The sequence below is a fragment of the Oryzias melastigma genome, linkage group LG4, assembly GCF_002922805.2.
Source record: "Oryzias melastigma strain HK-1 linkage group LG4, ASM292280v2, whole genome shotgun sequence".
Lineage (NCBI taxonomy): Eukaryota > Metazoa > Chordata > Actinopteri > Beloniformes > Adrianichthyidae > Oryzias > Oryzias melastigma.
In genome coordinates, this window is record NC_050515.1 from 30,855,882 (window position 1) to 30,881,235 (window position 25,354).

At 41.8% G+C, this 25,354-nt stretch overlaps 1 protein-coding gene across 2 annotated transcripts in view; it reads left to right on the forward strand.

Annotated features, from left to right (window-relative positions):
• The window catches only part of lnx1 (ligand of numb-protein X 1), a 41,654-nt gene that overhangs the window by 11,599 nt on the left and 4,701 nt on the right, over positions 1-25,354 (forward strand). Inside the window, exons 1-6 of one of the 2 annotated variants that reach the window (XM_024259109.2) lie at positions 2,006-2,539; positions 17,257-17,504; positions 20,673-20,828; positions 23,394-23,602; positions 23,675-24,088; positions 24,766-24,900. In XM_024259109.2, coding sequence (XP_024114877.1) covers positions 2,448-2,539; positions 17,257-17,504; positions 20,673-20,828; positions 23,394-23,602; positions 23,675-24,088; positions 24,766-24,900 — 1,254 coding nt within the window. In that variant the 5' untranslated portion in view covers positions 2,006-2,447. Of the gene's footprint in view, positions 1-2,005; positions 2,540-17,256; positions 17,505-20,672; positions 20,829-23,393; positions 23,603-23,674; positions 24,089-24,765; positions 24,901-25,354 lie in introns of those variants that run through there. The other variant, XM_036211721.1, reaches the window with a different exon arrangement.

A 25,354-nucleotide genomic window follows, 5' to 3' on the forward strand; every position in this document is an offset into this window, starting at 1 on the left:
CACGCTGATGGGCTTCTGTTGACAAAGCTTCATCCGGTCACAATCCAGTGACTTTTCCAATTCCTGCAAGCCCTGCGGTCCTGTTTCTGTGTGCGCTCCACAAATACTGCAGGAAAAACGTGTGCTTTCGTTTGCATGCATTCACACCCGGGCACAAACAAACTGGGTTTGATCACGCAACCAGCACTCTTTCCCCGTGGCAAGGTGTTTACAGCAGAAACAATTTATATCCATAGAAAGACTTGCTGATTGAAAGTAGAAACACTAAGTAAAAGAGGGCAGGAAAGAAAGAAAGAAAACTGGTTTGACATGGCTACACATGCAAATTATGGACGGGAAACTACACACATGTTTTAGTCAAGTTTGTTTGCCTCACTAGGCTTCAATTTAGCTGAAAAAAGAAGCAGAACAATTATAAAAACATTCATCCATCCATTTTCTTGACCGCTTCTTCCCTTTCGGGGTCGCGGGGGTGCCGGAGCCTATCCCGGCTACTGAAGGGCGAAGGCGGGGTACACCCTGGACAGGTCGCCAGTCTGTCTCAGGGCCATTATAAAAGCAATCTTCAGTTATATAAGCATTTAAAAAGTATTATCTTGTGTTTGAACTTTGGGTGTAATGATTGATTTTAAAATCAACGAAATTCATATCAAAATTTGTGACATGTCTCCACGACTTATTTTATGTTTGGTTAAGGAGCCACCATGGAGAGATAAAAGAGACACATGTGGATCTGGAGCTGCAGGTTGAAGACCCCTGGTTTGGGTTGATTAACAGATTGATCTGGTTGGATTGTAGTGATAGAAATTGATTAAGTTGATGAATTGTGACACCTTTAGTTTAAATCCTAGGTGTAAAGTTAGCTGCCGACTCAGCCTCTCAACACTTTTTCCTCCAGATTCCTGATTTAAGTTGATTTATCCTGGATTCATTTTCCTGTCTTTTTATTTTTCATAATTATGTTAAAAAGTTAAAGTTTTAGAAATTGGCATTATTCTAGCTTTTTTGGACTATTTTGGCATTTACTAAAAGTTTTTTACTCTATTTTGGAGTTTAGCTAATATTTCAGCTACATGCAGCCATTTTGGCTAATTTAGGCTTTTTATGCTGTTTTGGATTTTGGAGTTTGTTTTGGAGGCTAATATTTACACGCTAGCTGTTTTGGCTAATTGTTTGGCTTAGTATTTTGAAGTTAAGCTATGCTAGCTGTTTTAACTAACCTAGGTTTTTATTTTGTTTTTTAGTCTAATTTGGCATCTAGCTAATATTTTCGCAGTCAATCAGCTTCAGCGTTTTCAGCTATGACTTTTTAACATCTTCAGCGGCCAAAATCAGCTTACAGCATTCCCACTAGCATTATCACAGGTAATACTATATATCTAGTTCATAATTATGTCAATAAGTTACGGTTTCAAAGTTCTAAAAAAGTAGTTTTAGAGTGTTCACTAAATATTTATCATGTTCGGCCCGCGACCTAAGGTGTGTTTTGGATTTTGGCCCCTTTGTGGGATTGAGTTTGACACCCCTGATTTAGCAGAATGAATCACTCATCCTCTTCATCTTTCACTCTTCTTTTGCTCCCTGGAAACCTGAATGAATGTGTGGATGAATGGCCTCCCTCATCCCTCTGCAGGACACGCTTTCACAACCATGCACGGAACATCGCTACGCCTGTGTGTTTTGGTTGTGCTCTGCCTTTTTATTAGCCACACATGTAGGTAGAGCGATCAGACCAATCTGCTGCACTGAGATCAGCCCATCTCTCAAAGCGAGGGGGGAGAGCACAGAACATGTTCTCTGTTTGCCCCCTCTCCTTGCTTTCATAGACTCAGAGAACGTTCATGCAGTGTGGAGGGGGGTTAATGCAGAGGTAGAAGTGTGTGTCTAAAAATGTGTGTGAAAAAGGTAGAGCCAATCAGAGCAGCACCAGGTACCTCCCCCCCTCCCGCCTCACATATGGTCTGCTCCGTCCCCCCCCTTCAGTGGTTTCTGCTGCAGTATAAGTCACAGCCTGCGCCGTTCGCCTGACATACACATGCACGCACACACTCGCCAACAACCAGAGACAGACATGCACACGCGCCGGCACAAATCCTCTTACAACTCGACAGCGCCCAGAGCAGCTTAGGGGCTGCACATCTCAAATAGTATTCCAAATGTGCCACCTTTGCATGGGTCTCCTTCCTCCTCCTCCTCCTCATCCTCCTGCACCTTCTCCTCCTCCTGCTGTGTGACTCTACGGGACTTCTTCTGCTCTGCACCTGCTTCTTCCTTCTCCACTCAACCCCTGGCAGCTCCGCCTCTGCAGCCGAGATGACCAGGGCGACCTGAGGCAGAGGAGGCACAAGTAACCGGGGGGTGGGGGGCTAGATAGCAAAGGGGTCAGCACGGCAAGGGTTGGAGGGACAGGGGGGCAGATAAGAGAGATCATAGAGAAGGGGCAGATCATGAAGGCTCTGCTGCTGCTGGTTCTGCCCTGGCTCAGCCCGGCCAACTACACAGACAATCTGGGCAACCTGCACATCCTCTACTCTGAACTGTGAGTACCACGCCAGCCTCCCCCCACCGCATCCGTCCATGCAGCATCTCACCCTCTCCCGAGCCATCTGTCTGTGTGCTGACGCTCCATGCTCATGTCACACTGTTTACATTCGGGCTTTCTTGTGGAGCACTTTCTGCTGTCCGGGAGAGTTTGAAGGCAACACTGCAGCAGCATGTCTCGCTTACTCTGACTGCAGCAGCGGGCATGCACAAGTGTAATTACTGCATTGATCGGAGCAAAGCATCGGCATCACCGTTTTGTGCGTACTGGTGGTTGCACCTGCAGTCCGTGTGCAGACTTAACCCTTCATCTCTGACTTTACTCAGGTCGAATAGAAGTAAAGGTTGTTTTTTAATTGCTAACATGATCAACGTCATTCCAGTAGATTCTACTGGAATGACGTTGATCATGACAACAATTGAAAAGTTACAGTACATCAAAGATCTTGTGCTTTAGCGTCACTGGTGACGCCTCAGGTGTTAAAGGGTTAAGAAAGTGTTTGCAAATAGATCAAATGTAACATCATCAAAACCTTTTTTTAAAAAATCCAGTAGTTCAACTCTTTGTCTTTTGCTGTGAAGAGAGAGATAAGGAATATACTTTCATCAAACTCATTTTGACAGGTGACCTTTGACCCTTACACCATCCATCAAACTCATTTTGACAGGTGACCTTTGACCCTTCACCATCCATCAAATTTGTTTAGACAGGTGACCTTTGACCCTTCACCATCCATCAAACACATTTTGACAGGTGACCTTTGACCCTTACACCATCCATCAAACTCATTTTGACAGGTGACCTTTGACCCTTCACCATCCATCAAACTCGTTTTGACAGGTGACCTTTGACCCTTCACTATTCATGAAACTAATTTTGACAGGTGCCCCGCCCCTCAAGATGACATAACAATTGAATATCAATTCCATACATAAATGGTATATGGGGTCAAAGGTCACCTGTCAAAACCAGTTTGATAGAAAGTATATTCCTAGTCTTTCTCTGTGATGTTTTTGTTTTGCTGTTTTGTCACTTCATACTTGAAGCAAACAGGTTAAAGTAATAAACCTCTGTATTTACGAGGCCCTAAAGAGTAACTCGTTGGGATTGGAGTCACCTTAAATAATTAATAACACACAGAATTGGTCCTTGTGCGCTCTCCTCCACCTGCTGGTCGGAGCGCCATATTGGCCCCCAGACGCTCTTTGTGTGTTGATTCTGCTGATCCCAGAGCTGTTCTGCTGCTCCCACACCCCATTCTGACAGAAATGCCCCATTATACTGCATGTGAATACATGCAACAATTGACCCTTTTCACGCTGACGTCAGACAGCTGACGAAACACAAATTTGAATAATCCTTCAATATTTGAGGTTCTATTGAAAATATCAACCTTTCATTTGAGCAGATTTTATTTTCTAACAGGTTCTATTTTGTCTGATGTTATTCACACGTGTTTTAAATGCGATCAGCACAAAAGCTGATGCAAATTCATGTTGTAATAGGAGCAGCTAAGATGCAGATTGCTGCATGTTGGTCGTGTGTTTTAACTGAACCCAAGAATAAATGCAGTTGTTGTATTAAGAAGTATTTGTTGTTTTTCAGGGTGTTTTAAAGGGTAATTGTGAAAATAGGAATTCTTCTCAAAGGAATGTTTTTTTGACTATCAAGTGATTTTTCTCCTTGTTTCCCTTCATAATCCTGCAGGATCAGACACGGTTATGAACTGTGGAGCTACGTCAGAAAAGAACTTTTGATTTTCTGAACACTTTTGGAAATGTAATCATCTTTAACTGGACAGAAAAGATCTTCTGCAGATCTACGTCTCATCCTCTTCATGAAAAGCTAGCGGTAGCATTAGCATCAATTAGCGTAAAACTGCTTTAAACAGCATTCAGCTGTCAGCTTTACCATTTTAAACCATAGACAGAATATATAACCGGATGTCACTCGGCACACTTGCCGTTTTGTGAGACGTCATGTGACCCTGTTCATTCTTTGCTTTCTCTCCTCTGAGAGGAGAAGCTTTACCAGTTGAAGACATCAGGAGTCTGTGTCAGACGTGGAAAATTCTTCCCGAGAAGGTTAGACGACGAGAAAAGCTTCAAGCCGATCTGATCATGTGCATGTTAGAGAAAGGAAGGATGAAAGTGGATGAGAGAAGTGGAGGTAGATAAGAAGAGACGGGGGGCCATGAGGTCACAGCCTGCGCCTGCCTCCATCTGGCCGTGCATACGGCTGCCATGGCGATGGCTCCCATACAGGACTCTTTCAGAGCAGTTTGTAAATAAAAGTATCGGTTTCCTCGCTGACGCGCGCTGAAACCCTCGCAGTGAGGAGAATTGACGGGCTGAGTGTTTAGCCGGCTGGTGACATGGAGGTTTTGCTGATTATTGCACGTCAGAAACAGACGCCAGGAGCAGACAAGCGCGGATGTGGTGTTTTTCTGCCTGGCTGGAGAGCAGTGGCACACCATTTGTCTTTATCCATACTGTTGACGGAGGCAGCCCGGGGCTCCTCCCCCTCCTCCTCCCTCACTCCACTCTTTCTTTTTATTAATGTATTTCAATTTCTGCGATTGTTGCGTGGGAAAAGGAGAGTGCTGGTAATCTGTTTCAGTCACATGTCAGGCTGCAGACACACTTCCCTCTCGGTGTAGCTGACATTAGCGGAGAATAAATGTTTTTCTGTGATGAAGAGCTCAATGGGATTATTGCTATTGCACAGCAAAGCAACTGTGCTGCTGTCGTTTTTCCTCCTAACACACAAACATTTACAGCCTTAGACATCACATACCCTCCTCCCCCCGCCCGCCGGCCTCCCCTGATAATAACATTGTGGTGATGTAGAGCATTCATAATGAATCCGTGTTCATTCTTGAAATGACTCAAACGCTGTGATTAGCTTAGCTTCCGTCCTTTCAGCTCTCATCTCGGAGGTGTTTGATCAGAATGAGCCGCTCTCACTTCCTGTGCTCCAGACGCATTCAGCACCGATGCGTCCTAAACGGATTAGCCACCCGGCGGCGGCGGCGCTCTCATTGAGCCTGAACAATGCCGATCCTTATTATGGTCCGAGTCCAACCCGAAACGGGAAGCAGAGCCCCGTGTCCTGCCCTCTGCAGCGGAGAGTCAGCTCCAAGTGTGGGGCAGGCTTCACTAATTAGACTTTAGTCTGGATTAAAAATTAATCCCTGCTCTGTAGTCAGGCAGCTTGCCTTGTCATATTAAAGTCACCCTCCCATGAACTATTTTTTAGTTTTTAACATGTATTTGTGGTATTTTTCTTCTAAAAGAGAACAAATGTAATAAGAAATCATTTTGTTTTTTCATTTCTGAGTATTTCTCCTTTTAAATCAATCAAACTGTCTTGGACAGACTCTGTTTGAATGAATGATCTTCTTTCCATCAACAGCTCTGCTGCACATGCACTAAACCCTCATCTGTTCCTAGTGTCTAGTTCAGGTTCTGGAGAAGAGAAGATGGTATCTTCACATTGACTGCAGTCAAATGAGCCGCCGTTCACATTTCTGTGGTCAAATCAGCATCACTGGATTTTTGGTGTGAGTTTCATCCAATACTTACGGTAGCAGGACTGAGAACGCTGGAAAATCTCCACCAGACTCCACGGAGCTTCTTGATGTGACCACGGAAATGTGAACGGCGGCTCATTTGACCGCAGTTGGAAAGGATTGTAAATCAATGAAAGAGCATTTTGATGTTAGCTTTGATTATTTTATCAAGAACTCTGAGAAACCAATGATTGAATGTATTGATCACAGTCAATAAACATTGGAGAATTAGCTAAAAGAGTCTTTGGTGAACTGGAAGGAGAAAGAATCAGGATTTTGGAGGAAGTTCTGTCCATGAAGATCTTCACTTCCTCGTCCAGCTGACATCTGGATCAGAACCATACATTACCCAGATTGATGGACGTTTTTATGGAGGAGCAGTGAAGATTTATGCTAGCGAGACACACACATTAGGGAATCTGTTAAAGCCTCGCCCCCTCAGAGGAGGTTTTGGAAACAGAGGCTTCAGATCAACATTTAAGACATTTAGGTTATGGGATTTTGGTTAAAAACTTCATTTTCAAAGTAAAACACGACTTAGAACAGTTTTAAAAATAAAAATAATCGTCAAAGGGGGATTTTAAATCTGGCATGCCCAGAATACTTGAAGTCATAGTGAAAAATCGGGCGACTACCTACAGCATCTTATTATTCCTCTGCTTGGTATGAAGTGCATGAGGACTCCCGTGACGGATTTACTGAGAGCGTGCAGTCAAGCAACAGTCAGACAAGCTCTGAAACAAGAGCAAAACACAAAGAAGATTAGAAAAAACACACAAACTCACAAAAGGTGTGTTTTTTGTGTATTTTGTCATGAACTAAAGCTCCTAAGACTGCCTTTGATGACCGTTCGTGAATCTTTCCTGAGAAGTGAGCAGCAGTTCAGAGTTGACTTCCTCAGAGCTTTCCTCTCAGATGTTCAGGTGTAACTTTGACTTCTCCCAAAAAGACATTTACTGGAGGCACAAGTCTGTCCTGCAACCTTTGCCTCCATGGACTCAGACTCCAGCTGCTGTTTCTGGGCTTTGAGCGGTTCTTGTTCAGCAGTGAAGACCTTCTGCAGCTCAGTAATCTGCAGGGGAGGCTCCATCTGAGCGGCCTGGCAGCCAGCAGCGCGGGGCTGACAGCAGAAGGGAGAGCGGCGCGGAGATAATCTCTCACGTGCGCAGCGGCCGGCCGCGCGGCGGTCTTTGGGTCACGCTGACCACAGCAGGCTGCGGTTGGGGCAGTTGTACTGCTGCACGTGGAGGCAGACAAACCAGGACACTGCCAAAGGCTATTGTGTCCCAGTGAGAGGAAGATAGACTCAAAGGTGCCAAGAGCAATGTGGGACAGCAGCCTTGTGGGATTGTCTATGATCATGTACAGCGTTCAGAGGATTACAGATAAAGCTTCTGGGACTCTGCTGAGAGAAATGAGCCTCTGCAGAAGTGGAAAGCGGCCACTGTTGAAGTGGACGTGTGCAAGGTGCTCGATCAGAGAGGAAAGCAGCTCCAGTGTTGACATAAAGGATCGCTCTGTTAGTAGAAAGCGGACACTGACACAGCAGCTGCTGCATAAATGTGCGTCCGGCCTTCTCATGGGGTCACGGCTCAAATGATGATCGTTCCTATTGATTGGTCGGTAAAGCATGACTCAGTGTTTGGGCTGCTTTTGACTGGCTGGCATCGCAAGCCACTTCTCAACGCTCATGGATCCCTGGACCTCCTCACTGCACACAAGCAAAAATCTCCAAAAGTGTTTTCAATGTTTTTTAGCTCAGTCCACACTTGGGCTGGGTACACTGGTACCTCACGATACGATGCAATACGCGATACATAGCTCTCAATATCAATGATATCATCATACGGCGATAATTGGAAAAATTATTTCTAATAACTCACATTAGATAAATGAATACATATTTTTGGGGAAAATACAAATCCATTTATTTTAGTTGGAACACAATCATAATAAACAACTTGTTTCTTATTTTATGCAACAAATAATAGACACTTTTGTACTGAAATCAGTAATACTGTCTTTGACAAACATTGACACCAAAAGAATTGGAATTCTCTGTAAAATTCAGTGTAAACAATAGTAAACATGAACAGCAGTGCCACTACTTAGTGCTAAATTGTAGTAAACAACACAACAAAAACTTAAATAATTCAAGTAGCTGCCAGACACAATGGTGCAATGCACGCCTCCTATCTGCCTCCAAAGGAACGTTTCTCCAATGGATGATGAATATAATGTTTTACAGCCTCTTCAAACAAAAATAAAAGATCAATACATGGTGAGAACACATCGAGAATCAATCGCAGGACTAAATATCGCGATATATCACAATATCGATATTTTGGCACACCCCTAGGCTACACTTGGCATGAAACTTCCCCCTCCACACCCTTACAAAAAAAAACAAGTACACTCAAGTTTGATTTAAGTCTACTTTTTTAAAACTAAAATTGAGATAGTTTACTTTTTAGATTCTTATTAGAGATTAACTTTACAAGTTCATACGTTCATGTTAAGTACTCTTGGAATATACTTAGAAATATTTTATAAGTCTAAATTTATTTGCCTATATACGTTACTTTATACTAACATTTTCTTACTCAGAATTAAAAGTGGAGTACATGTATACTTGGGATATTGACAGTATACTTAAAACATATTTTAATACACTAATCAGTACTTATAAACATATAAACAAAAAGCGAGCCTCAAAAGTGACATTGGATATATTTCAGTGTACTTTACTTTTCTATATTTGTCAAATTTGAACACTGCAGCTCAAAACAGAAATGTAAATTTTTGTAAATAAATTACATTTAAATGTTTATTTCCTATCATACTTTCAAAATACCAGATGAAGATAAGGCAACTAGTTTTTTAAATGACTAAGAAAATGTGTATATTTATATATGTATATGTATGTATGTATATATATATATATATATACACACAAACAAGCCTTCAAGTTTCAAGAACAGAAATAAATAGAACACTAAAGTGTTTCTTCAGTTCCAATAAAAACAAGTCAATATTTCTACAAATAAATTCTAATGTTTTCAGGATTTACAGAACAAACATAAAATATAGCATTTCTGACAGATTATTTTTGTTGTATTTATCCGGCACGTCTTGAAGTCCGGTCAGTAAAATATTGTCCAACTGTAAACTGGTTCATGTTTACATACAGGCGGCATACGTAGCGGCTAGTTAGCATTAGCATCATGCTAATGCCACATCGCTGTCACCAAATCAACACTTTTTATTAAACTTTCTGTTACTGCTCTAAGTCCAGCCGGTTTATCTTAAAGTTCTGACTGGATCCCTTTAAAAACCACCAGATGTTCCGCAGATTCATCAGCCAAAACTCAACGTCACACAGAGAAGACTAGCGGAAGTGACCGCAGGGGAGTGGTGTCTGTTTGTTTACCTTTCTGTAGACGAAGGAAGGGGAGACCTCCAAAAATTTACCAAAATGAGAGCTAATAAACATAAATAATTAAATGCAAACATTTACTCCCAATGTGGCGCATAACTCGCTAACTTTTACTTGCCAAAATTGAGAAAATGCTCGCTACTGTTTAAGTGTACTTTGTACACGTCAAAAAATGTAGGATACTTTAAAACATATACTTGTACTTCCGGTAACTGGAATGTAACCTGATCTGTAAACAAACACGTGTCCTTTGATGGTCCCTTCAACCACGGCCTCTCCATGCAGGGATTACCCCTCCCAGCAGGCGGATCCAGTCAACACACCAGCAGCACATCCTCTGATTAACACTCCTCTAGTTCACCATTAACTGGATTACTCCGTCTTTCTGTCGCTCTCTCCTCTCCCGCTCTATGTATCTATCTATCATGCTGTCAGTTTCCACCCAGTTAAAGCTAACTTTATGTGTCTGGCATGTGGCCCTTCTGCATTGATATTCTAATCTAATTAAAAAAAAGAAATGTCATCTAAGCCTCCCCAAACTTGTAGCAGCTTTCTTCTTTGGTGTCTTTGCAGAGCGCTGATGTATTTATAAATCATGTTTTCTGTTTCTATGCCTGTCTGTATTTAACCAATTATACTGTTAGATGTTTGGCAAAATGCAGAACTGCTGAGGATACAAGCACAAAAGAAATCTTATCAGGCTGAATATAAGGATGTTTGTGTTTTACTGTTGAGCATTTAGCTAAATCTATTAACTAATTAGCATGTCTCAACTCCTGCAAACTATTTCATCCTTACAAACCTTGTTTTCAGACATTCAAGATATTTTACTAGGTTTGAAGCTGTTGTAACTTCTTTTTGCTCCACAATTTCTCAAACTTTCTCTCAAAATTAGCACACTTTAGAGTTGGCTGACTCATTGAGAGCTATAGGACCTAGAAAAATGAAAATGTCGTTAAAGTGAGTCAAAATCATTTTGGGCCAAACTCTTCACAATAGAAAAACTACTATTAACACCAGAGCTTCAGTGTTTATGTTCTTCGATTTACTATAATTTTTTAATTGTTAACACGATCAACGTCATTAAAGCAGATTCTGAATGGGGAAAAGACGCTTTTCTAGTAGATAGCAGATAGAAGTAGATTAGCAACACACCTTTAAATATATTCATGAGCTATGTTTGACATTTTTTATATTATTTAAAAAAAAGAAAGAAATTTAGCTAATATTTTAGCAACATGCTAATGTTTTTGGCTAATTTGTTATCTATTGGGGTTTTGAGGCTTTTTGAGTTTAGCTTCTATTTTAGCAACATTTTTTTACTATTTTAGTTTCCTGAGGAATTTTACGCTATTGTTGAGTTTAGCTAGTATTTAAGCACTATGCTAGCTTTTTAGGCTAATTTAGCATCTAAGGTTTTTGGGCTAATTTTGAGCTCATATTGAAGCAATACACTAAATGTTTTGGCAGAATTGGCATATATTAGGGATTTAGGTCAACTTCAGCGCTCTTTCATAGTTCTTTAAGGAAATTTCCAGTCTTTTAGCAAATTTAGCATTATAAAAATAGCTTTTTCAGTTTCAGCAAATCCTTTCAGCAATTAAAATAAATTGCATCTCCATTTATAGGAAAAAAGCTTCAGAATATTTAGCGACTATTTTCAGCAAAAAGCATTCACACTAGTATTATCGCAGGTGATGCAACTTTTCTATTTATTTATTGCTGCCATATGAATAAGAAATATCTAGATTTTAGCGTTCATGGTAAAAGAATCCGGTTTTATTGCATCGACTAAATAGTTAATTGCATCCTCTATGTGTCGTTTTGTGGATCTTGTATCAAGATGGGTATTGGATCGTGTGAGACGGAAAGATACACACGTCTACAAATGAGTCATTTTCTTTTATTTCTGGTGTTTTTTTGTCACGGTTATCAAAATAAACTATAATTAGATTGATAAAAACTAAAAAAAAAAACATTTGCTTAGAACTTGCAAAAAATACAAATTATTGGACTGGATGACATTCAATTTGAAGTAATTCAATCTACGTTCAATGCTAGTGTGGAACTCTTAGTTTCTTGTTAAGTAAACATGACAGATCATTTTACTACTCTCTAGTGATTTTCTTCTGAAGATTAATGTTCTCTTCCTATTTTTAGGCTATGTCTTTTCACAGTGAACCTGACTGAGGAGGATGCATCCCCGCATCCCCGCATCCCCACCTTCATTAGTGTTCCAAGAATACACCAAACAGTCTCCAGAAACCCTTTCACACACAGACGCTCTTGACGTAATCCACACATCCTTTGTTGATAGAGCCTGCAGGCTAGCTGAAGGCTAACAGTGTCGCCTTCTCTCCTGTGTTTGGATGTTCAGAGATGAGAAAGCTGGCTGGTGCAGTCAGAACGAGAATAGAGCTCACATGTGGGCCAGATACAGGTTAGACTCCTGAGGGAAAATGAGAACTTCTTCTTCTTCTTAGGCTACATCAAACACATCAGATCTCATTTCTCCATCCTAATATCTGGCATCCAATCGTCACTTCTTTTGGGGGAGTTTATGCTGTCTTGGAAGTGTGGTCCAACACGGATGTCCGTGGCAGCCGGGGAGCGCAGAGTATTTAGGTTAGGAAGGATAATCCACTCACCCCTAAAGAGGATTGCAGAATCTCATGGGCTTTGATGAGTTGTGATCTGGTGTTTATATCACATCACAAAAGCAGAGCTGATTGTGACACAGCCGGGCTGTCTTCAGCCGCCACGGCCCTAAAAGCATCAGGGGGGAGCAGAGGCAGGGTGGGAGGAGGAAGAGGAGAGCCGTGAAGGATGAGCGCGTCTCTGCTCTCTTTATCTTACCACAGATCCTCGGCTTTAGAGAGATGATGTGATAACTGAGGCTGCCTGAGCCGAGGCTGCAGCCGTGCTAATGAGCCCCCTGTAAACTTGGTGATCATCCCCTGAAAGGAAAAAAAAACACATTAGATTAGCTTTGCCTGAGCTCTTAAAGTTCAATCTTTATGCATGAAAGCATGCTTGTTCAGAAGAAAGGAGAAAGAAGACTGGAAGGGGGAAATGCTTCTTCACCTCTCATGTTCAGGCCTAATTGGTGCGTTTTCTTTGACTTTATAAGGCTGCGAGGCCACCCGGGAGGTGAGACGAGGCAGAGTTTTTCTGACCTGCTTCGGCTAAAGGAACCTCTGACACGTCAGAGTCCTGGAAAACTACATCCTGTTCTGCTGTGAAGCCAGAAGATTAAGCCCCAAACTTTCCCTTTTAAAACCTGCATTCATGAGTATGCATTTCTGGATTTGGGTGGTCTTCCGGACATATGAATGGTGCTCTCCACCGGCCACCGACTCACTGTGGTTTTCTATCCTGTGCTGGTGAACAGGGGAATGTGAGAAATGTTTTCGTTTGCACAGTCTTGTTTCAGACAAAATCAGAAATGGAAGGAGGAGTAGAAACTAGGACTGGGTTGATAAAATCTATGAATCGATCTAAATCGATCTTAGCTTAAAGGGGACATGAAATTCTATACGGTATGTGCATCCGTCTTTAAAAAATGTTGGATGTTTAACAAAGTCAAGCTGCCGACTCTGGGATGACGTCATCAAATGGGCGTCACCCACAGGCAGCGGCAGGCGGAGCTTCAGGAATCGAGTCGTTTTACTTCTGGGTAGGAAAAAAATCTCACAAAAAATAACTAATATTTCATAAATAATTTGTTTTTTAGTGGTCCAAAGGAAATATGATCATATATATGGATATAGTTCAAGGATTAGGAAAATCATAGTATGGCCCCTTTAATAGATCTATAATCGATCCTTAAATGTAGAAATTGATCTAACCCCTAAAGCTAAAGTCCGCTAGCTTCATGCTAATGTGTAATGGAATTTCCCATAAGATGGCTAATGCTAACGCTCGGTCGACGTAAACAGACATTGCTGACTAAATGAACATCTTTATAAACTCACAGGCATGAATTTTACAATTTTTTTTAAAGTAAATATGTTTTTATAATGTTTAATTACATTTGCGATCTAAAACACAGTTTTTTCGCTCATTCTTTCTACTTCTTCTGGAATAATTTGTACTGCTATAGCGCCATCGGCACCTAGTGGTCAAACTGAAAACGTCCTCCAGGAGAGGCAGAACAATTGTTGGAGCTTCTCTGTTTGAGAATCCATGTAACACTGTATTCTATTAACAATGTCATTGTTAATGCACTAGTAATTTTTACTGTATGTATCAGATTAATATGAATATCTTCAAAACACACACACACGTATATATATATTTAATGTATTTCTAAACAAATATATGTGTAAACCGTGTAAAATTTAATTGAATCGAATTGATTTGAGAGGAACAAAAGAATAAAAAAATCATAATCATATCGAATTATTGGTGATACCCAGCCCTAGTAGAAACTGCTGCTTCATTAGCCACAAGATACATCAGCACACGACAAAAAGACGCAAACTAAAAATCAGAAAATCCCTAGAAACTAAGTTCTTTTTACTTAGCAAGAAATGTTATCGTTTCAAAAGAGTTTCACACAAGCATTCAAGAAGAGAACAATAGAGTATAAAAATGAACCATTACATAGAATTACTTAATGTTGAACAGCAGGTGTTAAAGGGTTAACAAATGCTTTGTCTTGTTTTAATTTGTATGTACTTAATTGTAGGTTTTTTTATTACAGTAACAGAAACTAGTGGAAATGACTCATTTAAGAACGCAATGGGAACCAAGGAAAATATGATTTTAGTATTTGTTGGCCTTTCTTAATAAATCCTCAAAACATGTCTTTGGTTTCCAAAATAATGACAGTGAAGATCAGTCAAACTTTGTTCAACTTTAAACTACAGCCCTAAAATTGAACTAAAAACCTCATTTTTTTTTTTATTTTTGTCTTCAATCAAGTTTTTCTGTTGTCAAGAGTGTGAACAATTTTGACTTATTTTAAGAATAATTTCCCTATTTCTAGATTCTAGCTCTTAATAAGACAAACAATTCTAAACTGTGTGATTTGGAGAAAAGCTAATTAGAAAATGTAATCAACTTCAAAATGTTTGAAATGTCTTAAAACACAGTGCAAGTATTACATAGTTTTCAGCACAGCGAGGGAAATTGAATGTAAACGCATTTTTTTCATTTCGAAAGAACTCCAGTTCTATAAATCAAACTGAGTCAAAGCTTTGTGGCGATGAGTAACTTAGATATCCTTTAGCATTAGCATTAGCGCACCATTAGCGTTAGCAAGCATCCAGCACGTTTCCAGGAAAGCAAAGCAAACGGTTCTGTGAGGTGTTCCAACGTGTGTTTCACTTTAATTCTCCTAATTGACATTGAGTGACTTAAGGAAAGCCTCTGCTCTCTTCTGCTGATTGAAATATTACTCTATCCAACCACTTCACTCAGTTAAGTGGTGTGTTGCTGCATAGACATACTTCCCGGTGTTCCATTTACTTACGGAGAGGTTGTGAATGTCTTCTGGAGGTCCACTCACAGCTCCGGCAGCTTGCCGTGTGTCTGTGTCTTTACCAGGCTAATCAATAGCTTTGTGCAGCATTATATCAGCCTGTAGGAGTGGGACTGCTTGTAACTACAAGTAAGATTTAGAAGCCTCTCAGAGGTGAAATGATTTTCCCTTCGAGGTTTAAATGGAGAGTATGACCCACTCAGACAGTCCTGTCATTGAGACAGAATGCTGCTTTGAGGGCCTCATACCTGCCCGGTCTTTTTGGGCTGAAGATACTAAACCTTGCAGATGGATAGATGCATCTCCCTCTGCCTTCTTTTTTTTTTTTACAGAGCCAGCATCGAAGCAGAGCCTGGGTTTGATCCAGCTCATTAAAACCAAGTTAATGTTTGTGCTGATGGCTCCGCAGAGACGAGCCAGAGCTATTTCTGCCTCAGATGAAGCCTTTATGTATTACAGATGGAGCAACGACAATACAACAGGGATGTCTTTGATTTAAACACTCGCAGTTCTGCTTTTGTAGGAATCGTTCTAGCTTCAGGAGAGTGTCTGTGAGCGCAACTGAAAATGTATTTGTTTGGTGTTTAAATGCCAGAAACATGTGAGGCAAAGTTAACCAATTATGTTTGAGAAAATGAACAAACGATTTCTGCTTCAGACTCAGACGTCAGCCTCCATCCTCTTTATTTCATTCAAGTGTCAGCAACACGCACGCTCTGAGGAGAAAACATCCCCATGAGATTTCAGAGCCACTCAAGAAGATGTAGCAGAGAAGAGTGCACCTCTTATGCGGTTCATCCCTCTGCTGTGTGACTTTGAGCAGTTGCAGTTCGTTGCGTAGGCAGTGTGGTATCTGAGGGAGCTGCTGTTTGAGCGTTAAGGTCAGATAAACTGTCCCTGTGTGAGGCCGGGCCACAGCAGGAAGTCGAACAGGGAAGAGTTCTCTTAAAGTGGTCCCCCACCCACACACCAATACTAGTGTCCAAAAAAAAAGAAGAAAAAAAAACAGGTAGCTGTCTGGAACATGTTGCAATAAGTATTTAATTATTTAAACTCTCAAAACTTAAAAAAAAAACGTAAAAAGTTGCATTACCTGTGATAATGCTCGTGGATGCTTTTTGCTGAAAGAAGTCACTGAAGATGCTGAAATTTTTTGCCAAAAATGGTTCGGCAATTGACTTCAATTGCTGAAGGGATTAGCTGAAAATGCAAAAACTATTTGCAAAATGTTAAATTTGGTGAAAAAATGGAAATTTCGCTAAAGAACTATGACTGAAGTTGATCTATATTTCTGAAAATTTTGTCGTAAAGTTGCTTAAAAATCCCTAATACATGACAATTTTGCAAAAATATTTAGCGTTTTGCTTGAATATGAGCTAAACCCCAAATTAGCCCAAAAAACCTCAGTAGATTCCAAAAAAGCTAGCATCTTGCTAAAGTACTAGCTAAATTCCAAACTAGACTAAAATTGCTCAATAAAGTAAATTAGTCATAAATGTTAACTTGTTGCTAAAATAGAATCTAAACTCTAAATTGGGATACAAAACCTAAGAAGATAAAAAACTATCATAAACCTTAGCTTGTTGCTAAAATATTAGCTAAACTCCAAATTACCATACAAACCTCATTAGATGCCACATTAGCCAAAAAGCTAGCACATTGCTTAAATACTAGCTAGACTCCAAAAAAGACTAAAAATCCTCAGTAGACTAAATAAGTCAAAAATGTTAGCATGAATTGGTAAATTAGTAGCTATACTCCAAAGTAGCAAAAAAATCATCAGTAAACTAAAATAGTCAAAAATGTTAGCATGTTGTTAAAATACAAGCTAAACTCCAAAGTAGCATAAAATTCCTCAGTAAGATAAAATTAGTCAAAAACGTTAGCATGTTGCTAAAACATTAGCTAAACTCCAAATCAGCATAAAAAAATACCTAAGCTGATGCCACATTAGCCAAAAAGCTAGCACATTGCTTAAGTAGCATAAAATTCCTTGGTAAAATCAATTACTCAAAAGCATGTTGTTAAAATAGAAGAAAAACACTAAATTAGCCTAAAAAATTAGCTTAAAAAACCCAAACAGCGCTTCTCTCCTTCAGAATCTACTGGAATGATGTTGGTCGTGTTAACAGTTGATGATAAAGATTTTGTGTTTAAGCGACACATGCCTCGGGTGTTATGGGGTCGTGCTAACACCAACCGTCCCTCTGTTCTGTCCCCAGGTGCAAGGGGGCTTCTCACTATGGACTCTCGGCAGACAGGAAGCGGCGCTCACAGGAGGGCGACTGCACCGACAGCACGTCGGAGCTCACCGTGGCCACGCTGCCCAATGACAGCGCAACCTCTGCCGCCGTGGCGCTGCTGGCGGACGAACCTGGGCTGGTCAACCCCGCCTTCGACCCCAGCATGGAGGACAACAGCCAGTCAGGCAGCATGACCAGCCTGGCCCCTCGCTGCAGCACCAAGAAGAGTGAGTGCATGTTTTGTGACGTCTTGCTTCTGACAGAAATGCAGGGAAAGGTTAGACGCTGCAGCTCTAGAGCATAAAGGAGAGCAAAGGCATGTGATCTCTGCACCATTCAAACATGTAAAGACAAATGCAGTTAACCCCGGAGCTCCTTCAGCCTCAAACACAGCCTTTGTTCTACTTAATGGTCTCTGATAGAAATCCTATGAACTGATTAGGCCCTCCACTCTTTTTTCCCCCCAACGATCCATAAAATCTTTCAGTGGAAAACGGCTCAGGAGCAGGCAGGAAAAGTCCCCGAAAAGAGTGGCTGAGAGAGCAGGCGAGCTGTGCACCCAGCACAGACAGATGGATGTGTGGGTTTCTGATCCGGACAACTTTACTGCCTGCCTTCCTGCTTTTGCATTGAAATGCAAAAGCAGGAAGGCAGGCAGTAAAGTTGCTCGCTGGCCCTGTGATGAAAGGAGCGGTCGGGGCGCCGAATGCCGCTGCAGCAGCACTTTAGGCACAGCCGGCTGAGCACCCACCACCACTACGAGCTCTGCGACTGCTGAACAAGCTGTCAGCCCCCAGCAACCGCTGGCGCTTTTTAAAGAATAATGTGGCTGTCAGGAGCCCTCGCATCTCCCCGGCCCTGCAGAGGGAGGGCCGGGCTCTGCAGAGGCTCGCTGCCCCACACTCAGAGAATTCAAGATGCAGCAAATGCCTCGCTGCTGCTCGCTGTGGCCTCCGAGCTGAGCTGAAGTCTCTCAGGGTAGGCCTGTTTTTGGACATGGTCCACTGTGTGTTACATCACTGCTGCAGTTACGTAACCGCAAGAATACACCGCACCTGGACGGCATGTTTTAAGAAAACAAATGCCTGTTGACTGCAGTTCATTAATGCACAAAGAAACATCATCAAACTTACTGAAAGTTAGCATTGAAATACTTTAAAAGACCACATAAAAGAAAAAAAAACAGTTCAATCAGCGATACAGCAGCAGTTACACTGCAGACTTTCAAAACAGTGATTCCATGCAGTCTGTGCTCTTAAAAATATTTAAATATCATTTATTTTTCAAGTTATGTTTTTATTTACAAAACTCACTCACTAAGGCAGACGTCTGCAACCTTTAACAGCAAAAGAGCCATTTGTCCAGTTTCTTACAGACCAACGAGAGCCACAAAGTCCCACTTTATTATTTAAAAATGCACAATATTAATGCTTTTTTGACAATTAAGCATTTATTTATACATTTATTCTTTCATACATTTTCCTGACCGCTTCGTCCCTGTTGGGGTCGCGGGGGTGCCGGAGCCTAACCCGTCTACTGAAGGGCGAAGGCGGGGTTCACCCTGGACAGGTCGCCAGTCTGTCTCAGGGCCTCAATCACACACACATTCACTCTCACAGTCACACCTAGGGGCAATTTAGAGTCACCAATCAACCTATGAAGCATGTTTTTGGACGGTGGGAGAAAGCCGGAGTCCCCGGTGAAAAACGTTTTTTAAAAACAGCCTAAATGAGCAAAAATCGCAAGGATGTAGCTGAAATATTAGCTCCAAAATAGACTAAAAAATTATCAGTAATGCCAAAATAGTCCAAAAAGCTATCAGAAAGCCAATTTTTAAAACTTAAAACTGTAACTTTTTAACATAATTATGAATCATAAACAGGCAGGAATATTATTCCAGAATAAATCAACTTAAACCTTAAATAACTATATATATTTTACTCTCCATAAAAATTTATTTTATCAAAGTTGTACAAGTTGGAATTGAGCGCAAGATAACATCGGGTCATTAATAACAATAAAATAAAATGATCTGGAGGGCCGGTGAAGGTAGCAGATGTGCCCGGCCTGTCAGATCAGCTTGGGGGCTCGCGACGAGTGATGACGTCTCAATGTTTGATTGGCTGTACACCAATTTGAATTATAAATAAATTCCAGTTTGTTCACTTGAATGTAATGCTTCAGGGTTTTGTTTGTTTTAATAAGACTTAAATAATTAAACAATAAACATGTGGGGTTTTTTTTGTAAATCAATTCCGTATTGCTTTCAACATGTTTCAAAGGGAAATATAATTGCGCAATCATACCTTTTAAATCAATGACAAGGTTCTGTAAGTCAACAGTGTGGAGTTTTGATAAATGTGTAAGACTGGAGGTTGCTGCCTTTGATTGTAGTAATCAAGAGGACTGTTTTTTAGATGAAAAAAAAATTTTTGAAACAGACATTCAGTCCAATTATTTAAACCAGACTGCTCACCATGTTTTTTTTCTTCTATACAGTCATTTGTTGTGTGTTTTTTTCCACATTGGAGAAATACATTTGTATTGCTAATAGGTCTCCCCGTTATCGATATCTTCTTACGTATTGAATTATATTAAAATTTGGTATAACAAAACACCAGGCATACCCTTAAATTCGAAATGGCATAATTATGAGGGAAAATAACTAGGTTACGAAATGAAACGTAAAATGAAAACAAATGAATAGAACACGAGCAGAAAGGACTCGTAAAGTGCGGACATGTAGCAATGTGCATTTGGGCTGCACATAGTCCGTGTGGCCAACGTGAATTTCCATAACTTTTTTCATCAGCAAAAATTAATAAAAAATTGTTGAACCCGAGCAGAATGGAAACGTAAAATGAAAAAAAAGAAAAATACGCAAACCCGAGCATGATGCGCCCGAGCATCTCAACAACCAAGTAATTTGTCTAAGTGGGGTTTCCGTAGTGTGACGTCATCACTCGTCGCAAGCCCCCGAGCCGATCTGACAGGCCGAGCACATCTGCTACCTACACCGGATAGAATTACCCGGAGGGCGGAATCCGGCCCCCGGGCCTTGACTTTGACACGTGTCCTAGATAGAAACAGATTTGTTTTATTTTGGTTAAAAACTGCATAATCCTAATTCAAATACTACTGGATTGCTTCTACAATAGATCAAAAGATGATCGGAGTGGGACTTTAAAAGAAAAACAAAAAAGTCAAAGGCTGAAAAACATTTCCAACATAAATGAAAATTCTTGTGTTGAATCTGTGGACTCACTAACCTCAAAATCCATGAACGTTTCAACCTGGACTCTCTTTTTTTGGGGGGGCAAACAAACCTCAGACATGTCTGGGCAAGTTCAGAGGGAGACCTAATATAAAGACCTTCTCCTCTCTCTTCTTTGCAGTCAGAAGCTTCGATCGCTCTTCGGTGAGGAGCCGCTCCTTTAAGAGGCTAAACCGGGCCCTAAGCGTCCTGCGAAAGACCAAGACCGGCACTCCGGTCAGCAATGAGACATCAGAGGAGAGAGACAACGCCCGGAACTCCAGCGTCCCACCAGAAGGTTTGGATCAAAGCTTTGATTTTTACTCGTTCACCTTGACTCCATGCCGTCCCTGAAGATGCTTGTATTTCCAAATATGTATATTTGTTCCCTCAGCTGCAGGCAGAAGGTGACACAGCTTAGTGTAACGGCAGCATATGTTTCTTTAATAATTCAGCGGCAAATTACACAACTCCACTGGTGCATTGCTCTGCACTGATCTCGGGATGCAGCCTGAGGCGCTGTGGAGAGGGATGGGATGCTAGAGGTCACAAAGAACCACCCGCACAAACGATACCCTCTTTTGATTACTCATTTTACACAGCAGGACATTCTTGGCATATGTTACCACATACACAAGATGTGTCATCCAAAAGTGCAGGATGATGGGTGGAAGAGCAGGAATGTGAGTTAGAAGGAACAAGAGGAGAGATGCTGGTTCTCTGAAGCCGTCACTGAAGAGGCGGAGAAGACAGATTCAATATTAATGGTCTGCTGGAGAGAAGAAGACTTTCCTTTGGAGTGAGGAAGAGGACTTTTAGACAGTATGAAGACAGAACAGTACTGGTTTGAAAAGGTAACATGGGTGAAAATCTGAAATGGACAGCACAGAATAAAAACGTTGGAATGAGGGGTTCCCATAAGAGCTGCTGGTCTCCATCCGTGCTCTTTCACAGGTTTGCTGCAATGAAGGCAAAATATTGACTTAGGAATTTAGTAAACCACAAATCAGAAAAGAGGGAGAGTTCTTTCAATGCAAAAAAAAAAAACATGTTCAGGGACTCAGAAATGTGTTTTGTGTAAAGCAGAGGAGAGTTTCCTCACTCTGTGAAAGAGGAGCATGTGAGTCCATTGCCCTGCAGAGAGGTCCAGGTTTATGTTGGAGATTTTAAAGTGAATGTGCTTTGAGGTTGCAGCTAAATCTTTCATTTTAATGTATGAATCTGATTTAACCTGATAATTACATTTGTAACATTTTTACTTAAAGACCCACTCAGATCAACTATTGATCCACTTTCAGTGTCCCCGGTAGACTTTTGATTATGATTCTTTTGTTTTTGCCAAAATCCAAAAATCTGTGCGGTTTTCTAGGACATATTTTCTACAGAGCGGCAGAGGTTCATTAGAAATCTGCAACACAAATTGTGAGCTGAGCCAGATGTCGCCTCAGAAGAGGAAAACAAAAGCACACTATTTGTCTCATTCACTTCTCTAAGTGGATGCATCAGAATGGAGCAGAGTAGTGAGCTTCTGACCTGTGATGGCCAACACGACTCATATAAATGCAAAAGCCACAACACAACGACAAAAGCTGGAGCACAACAACGATAGCCGACAACAAAAACCGAAGCACGATGCCAAAAGCCGAAAACCGATGATACATGCCAACAACAGAAGCCAAAGCAAGACGACAATAGGCAAAGCATGTTGACAAAAGCCAACAAAAGAAGCTGAAGCACGACAACAAAAGACGAATCACAATAACAAAAGCCACAACACAATGACAAAAGTCACAACAGAACGACAAAAGTCTCTACACAAAGACAAAAGACGAAGCACAACGACAAAAGACGAAGCACAACGACAAAAGATGATAACAAAAGCCGAAGCATGACGACAAAAGCCGATAGCATGACAAAAGCCGAAGCACAACCACAAAAGAAAGCACAGCAACAAAAACCAACAACAGAAGCCGAAGCATGACAACAAAAGCGGAAGCACAGCGACTAGATCCGAAGCACAATAACAAAAGCCACAACAGTTTGACAAAAGTCACAACACAACAACAAAAGCCGAAGCATGACGACAAAAGTCGAAGCAAAACGACTAAATCCGAATCACAACAAAAGCCACAACAGATCAACAAAAGTCACGACACAACAACAAAAGCCAAAGCATGACGACAAAAGTCAAAGGACGATGCAAAAAGCCGTCAACAGAACAGCCACAACACAACAACAAAAGGCACAGCACAACGACAACATTGAACATTAACCCGAGAGGGGATACATAAAAATAAAACCGGGGAAATCTTTTTGTTATTCTTTTAAGTAACTATTGTGTTATTATTGTAAAAAAAAAAAAAAGTCAGTTATTTATGTTGTGAATTATTTCAATTATGTTGTGGCTTTTGTCGTCATCTTGTGGGTAATTGTGCTTTGGTTTTTGTCGTTAAGTTGTGTCATTAGCATTTTTGTGAGCTGTGTTGGCCACTACTGACCCCCTCAGTTTGTCTGACAAATACAATAAAATAAAAGGTTTAATGATCACAAAATAATAAATAAAGTGTATTTGCTAAATGGCTCTCATTGGTTTTTGGTAAGTAAGGAACGGACCCAAATGGGTTTCAGCGTTAAAGGTTGCAGACCTCTAGTTTAGGATAATTAACTGAGGGCATTTTCCCTCTTGAACCATACAAGTTTGTTTAGTTGCCTCGGGGGGGAGCAACAGCTGGTTCCACTACTGAAAGACCCCCACAGTCGCCCACCCTAATCTCTCATCTCCAGTTTAATCTGGCCCATCCTCCACTTTTCTTCCTTCTTGGTGATCTGTAGGACTAAAGTCAGTCTTTGACCTCTCCTTTAGTGCTGGCTCTTCCTCAGCTGCATCACCTCATTCCTGACGGAGAGCTCACGACCATCAAAATCACACGCTCAGACCCCTCGGACCCTTTGGCCATCAGCGTGGTTGGTGGAAACGAGACTCCTCTGGTCCGCATCTTGATCCAAGACATCTACAGAGAGGGAGTCATCGCCCGGGATGGCCGCCTGCTGCCTGGGGACATGATCCTGAAGGTAAGAGATTCCTGGAATGATTAGACAGCGAAAGCGATGGACTTCTACTAAAACTTCTGGTTTCTGCTTCAGGTGAACGGCATTGACATCAGCAACGTCGCTCACTGCTTTGCTGTGTCGATCCTGAAACAGCCGTGCCAACTTCTGCGGCTGACCGTGCTCAGAGAACAGCGCCACCATTACCGTTCCCACTCACACAGCCACCCGCACGGCCACGAGGTCGTCGGTGGTCACCAATCCCACGGCCCACCTCCCCCGATGAGAGACGACGGCATCCACGTGGTTCTGAGCAAGAGCGCTCCACAGGAACAGCTGGGCATTAAGCTGGTGCGGCGGCCAGATGAGCATGGCGTCTTTATCTTTCATCTGCTGGAGGGCGGCTTGGCGGCACGTGATGGACAGTTGTGTATAGGCGACCGCGTGCTGGCCATCAACGGGCACGATCTGCGTTACGGGGCCCCGGAGCACGCTGCCCTGCTTATTCAGGTCAGTGGAAAAGAGGAAAAGCGTCAGACATTAGTGCCACAGAGAAAACAAATTTGGCCAAAAACTGCTGCAGACCACAAACGACAGCGTTGTGTTCTTCGCTGCATCCCTGAGGTATTAAAGATAATTGTGGTGATTCAAACTAATTGTGTTGTGTTGTGCTTCTGTGTCTGCACCCGCTGCAGTGAACAGAGCTTAATGGTGGTGGCTCCCTAATGGAGCTGGCCATGTGGAAGCCTCTGGTTCCTGGTTGATGCCCGTCAGTGATGGCGTGTGTTTGGTTAATTGTGGGTAATTGCTGTGTGGCTGCTACTAAGTGTGCAGCTTCTCTGGGCTCAGAGTTCCTGTTGGAGGAGCCTGTCTGGCTCTGCTGGGTCTCTGTGGAGCCACAGTGGTCTGTCAGCATTCACTTTCAGTCAGAGATTAAGAACCGGCTCGGAATAAATTAAATTAGTTCAATTAGAACAATAATGGTCTGACTAATTTGGGACCCAGCACTGTGTTAGACAGACCAGCACAATTCTCCATAGAATGAGAGAGCATAGAAGGGCTGCAGCCATCACAATGAGGAACACTTGATGTGAATGTGTGAATGGAACGAGATCATGAATGTCAGAAAAGAGGCGAATGTCAAAACATATTCCCTCACGAGAAAACTGTTTTTTTTTATCTTTTAGGCGAGTGACCAGCGTGTCCATTTTACAGTGTCTCGTCAAATCTGCCTCCCAACTCCAGACATCCCCCAAGAAGCTCCATGGGGCATGGATGGCCCCCCACCATACTCCCCTGTGGATATGGAGCAAACGCTACTGGTAAGAAGCACCCAATGGCAGACACACCAGTAACACCTCATGGAGAAGGCAGCTTTGTTCCGTCAACTTCACTTCCCATGATAAATATTATTCTACTGAAACTGAAAGAAGCTGCTGCAATCGGTTCCTCATTTTGATGCTAAGTTTTATTGAAGGTCTATTTGTGTTAGGAGTCAATCACTTCTACTCTGTTCAGTACTTTGAAGTTCTAGCCAATCATTCTGCCTTTCCTGCGATAGAGGGCGGGGTCATTTAAGACTGGTGACGGGGCGAGCATGAGAGCGGCTGGTTGCATTTCACAGCAGGTCACAGAAGTTTGACAGGTCACACCAATCGCAAACTCAGCTTTGGGCACGCGATGTTTTCAGTGACCCGATCAGCGGATAAAATGCTAATCCAATACGAGCGTTTTGTCCTGTTACAGCGTGATGGTTCACTGGCTGCAGCCAGCCTC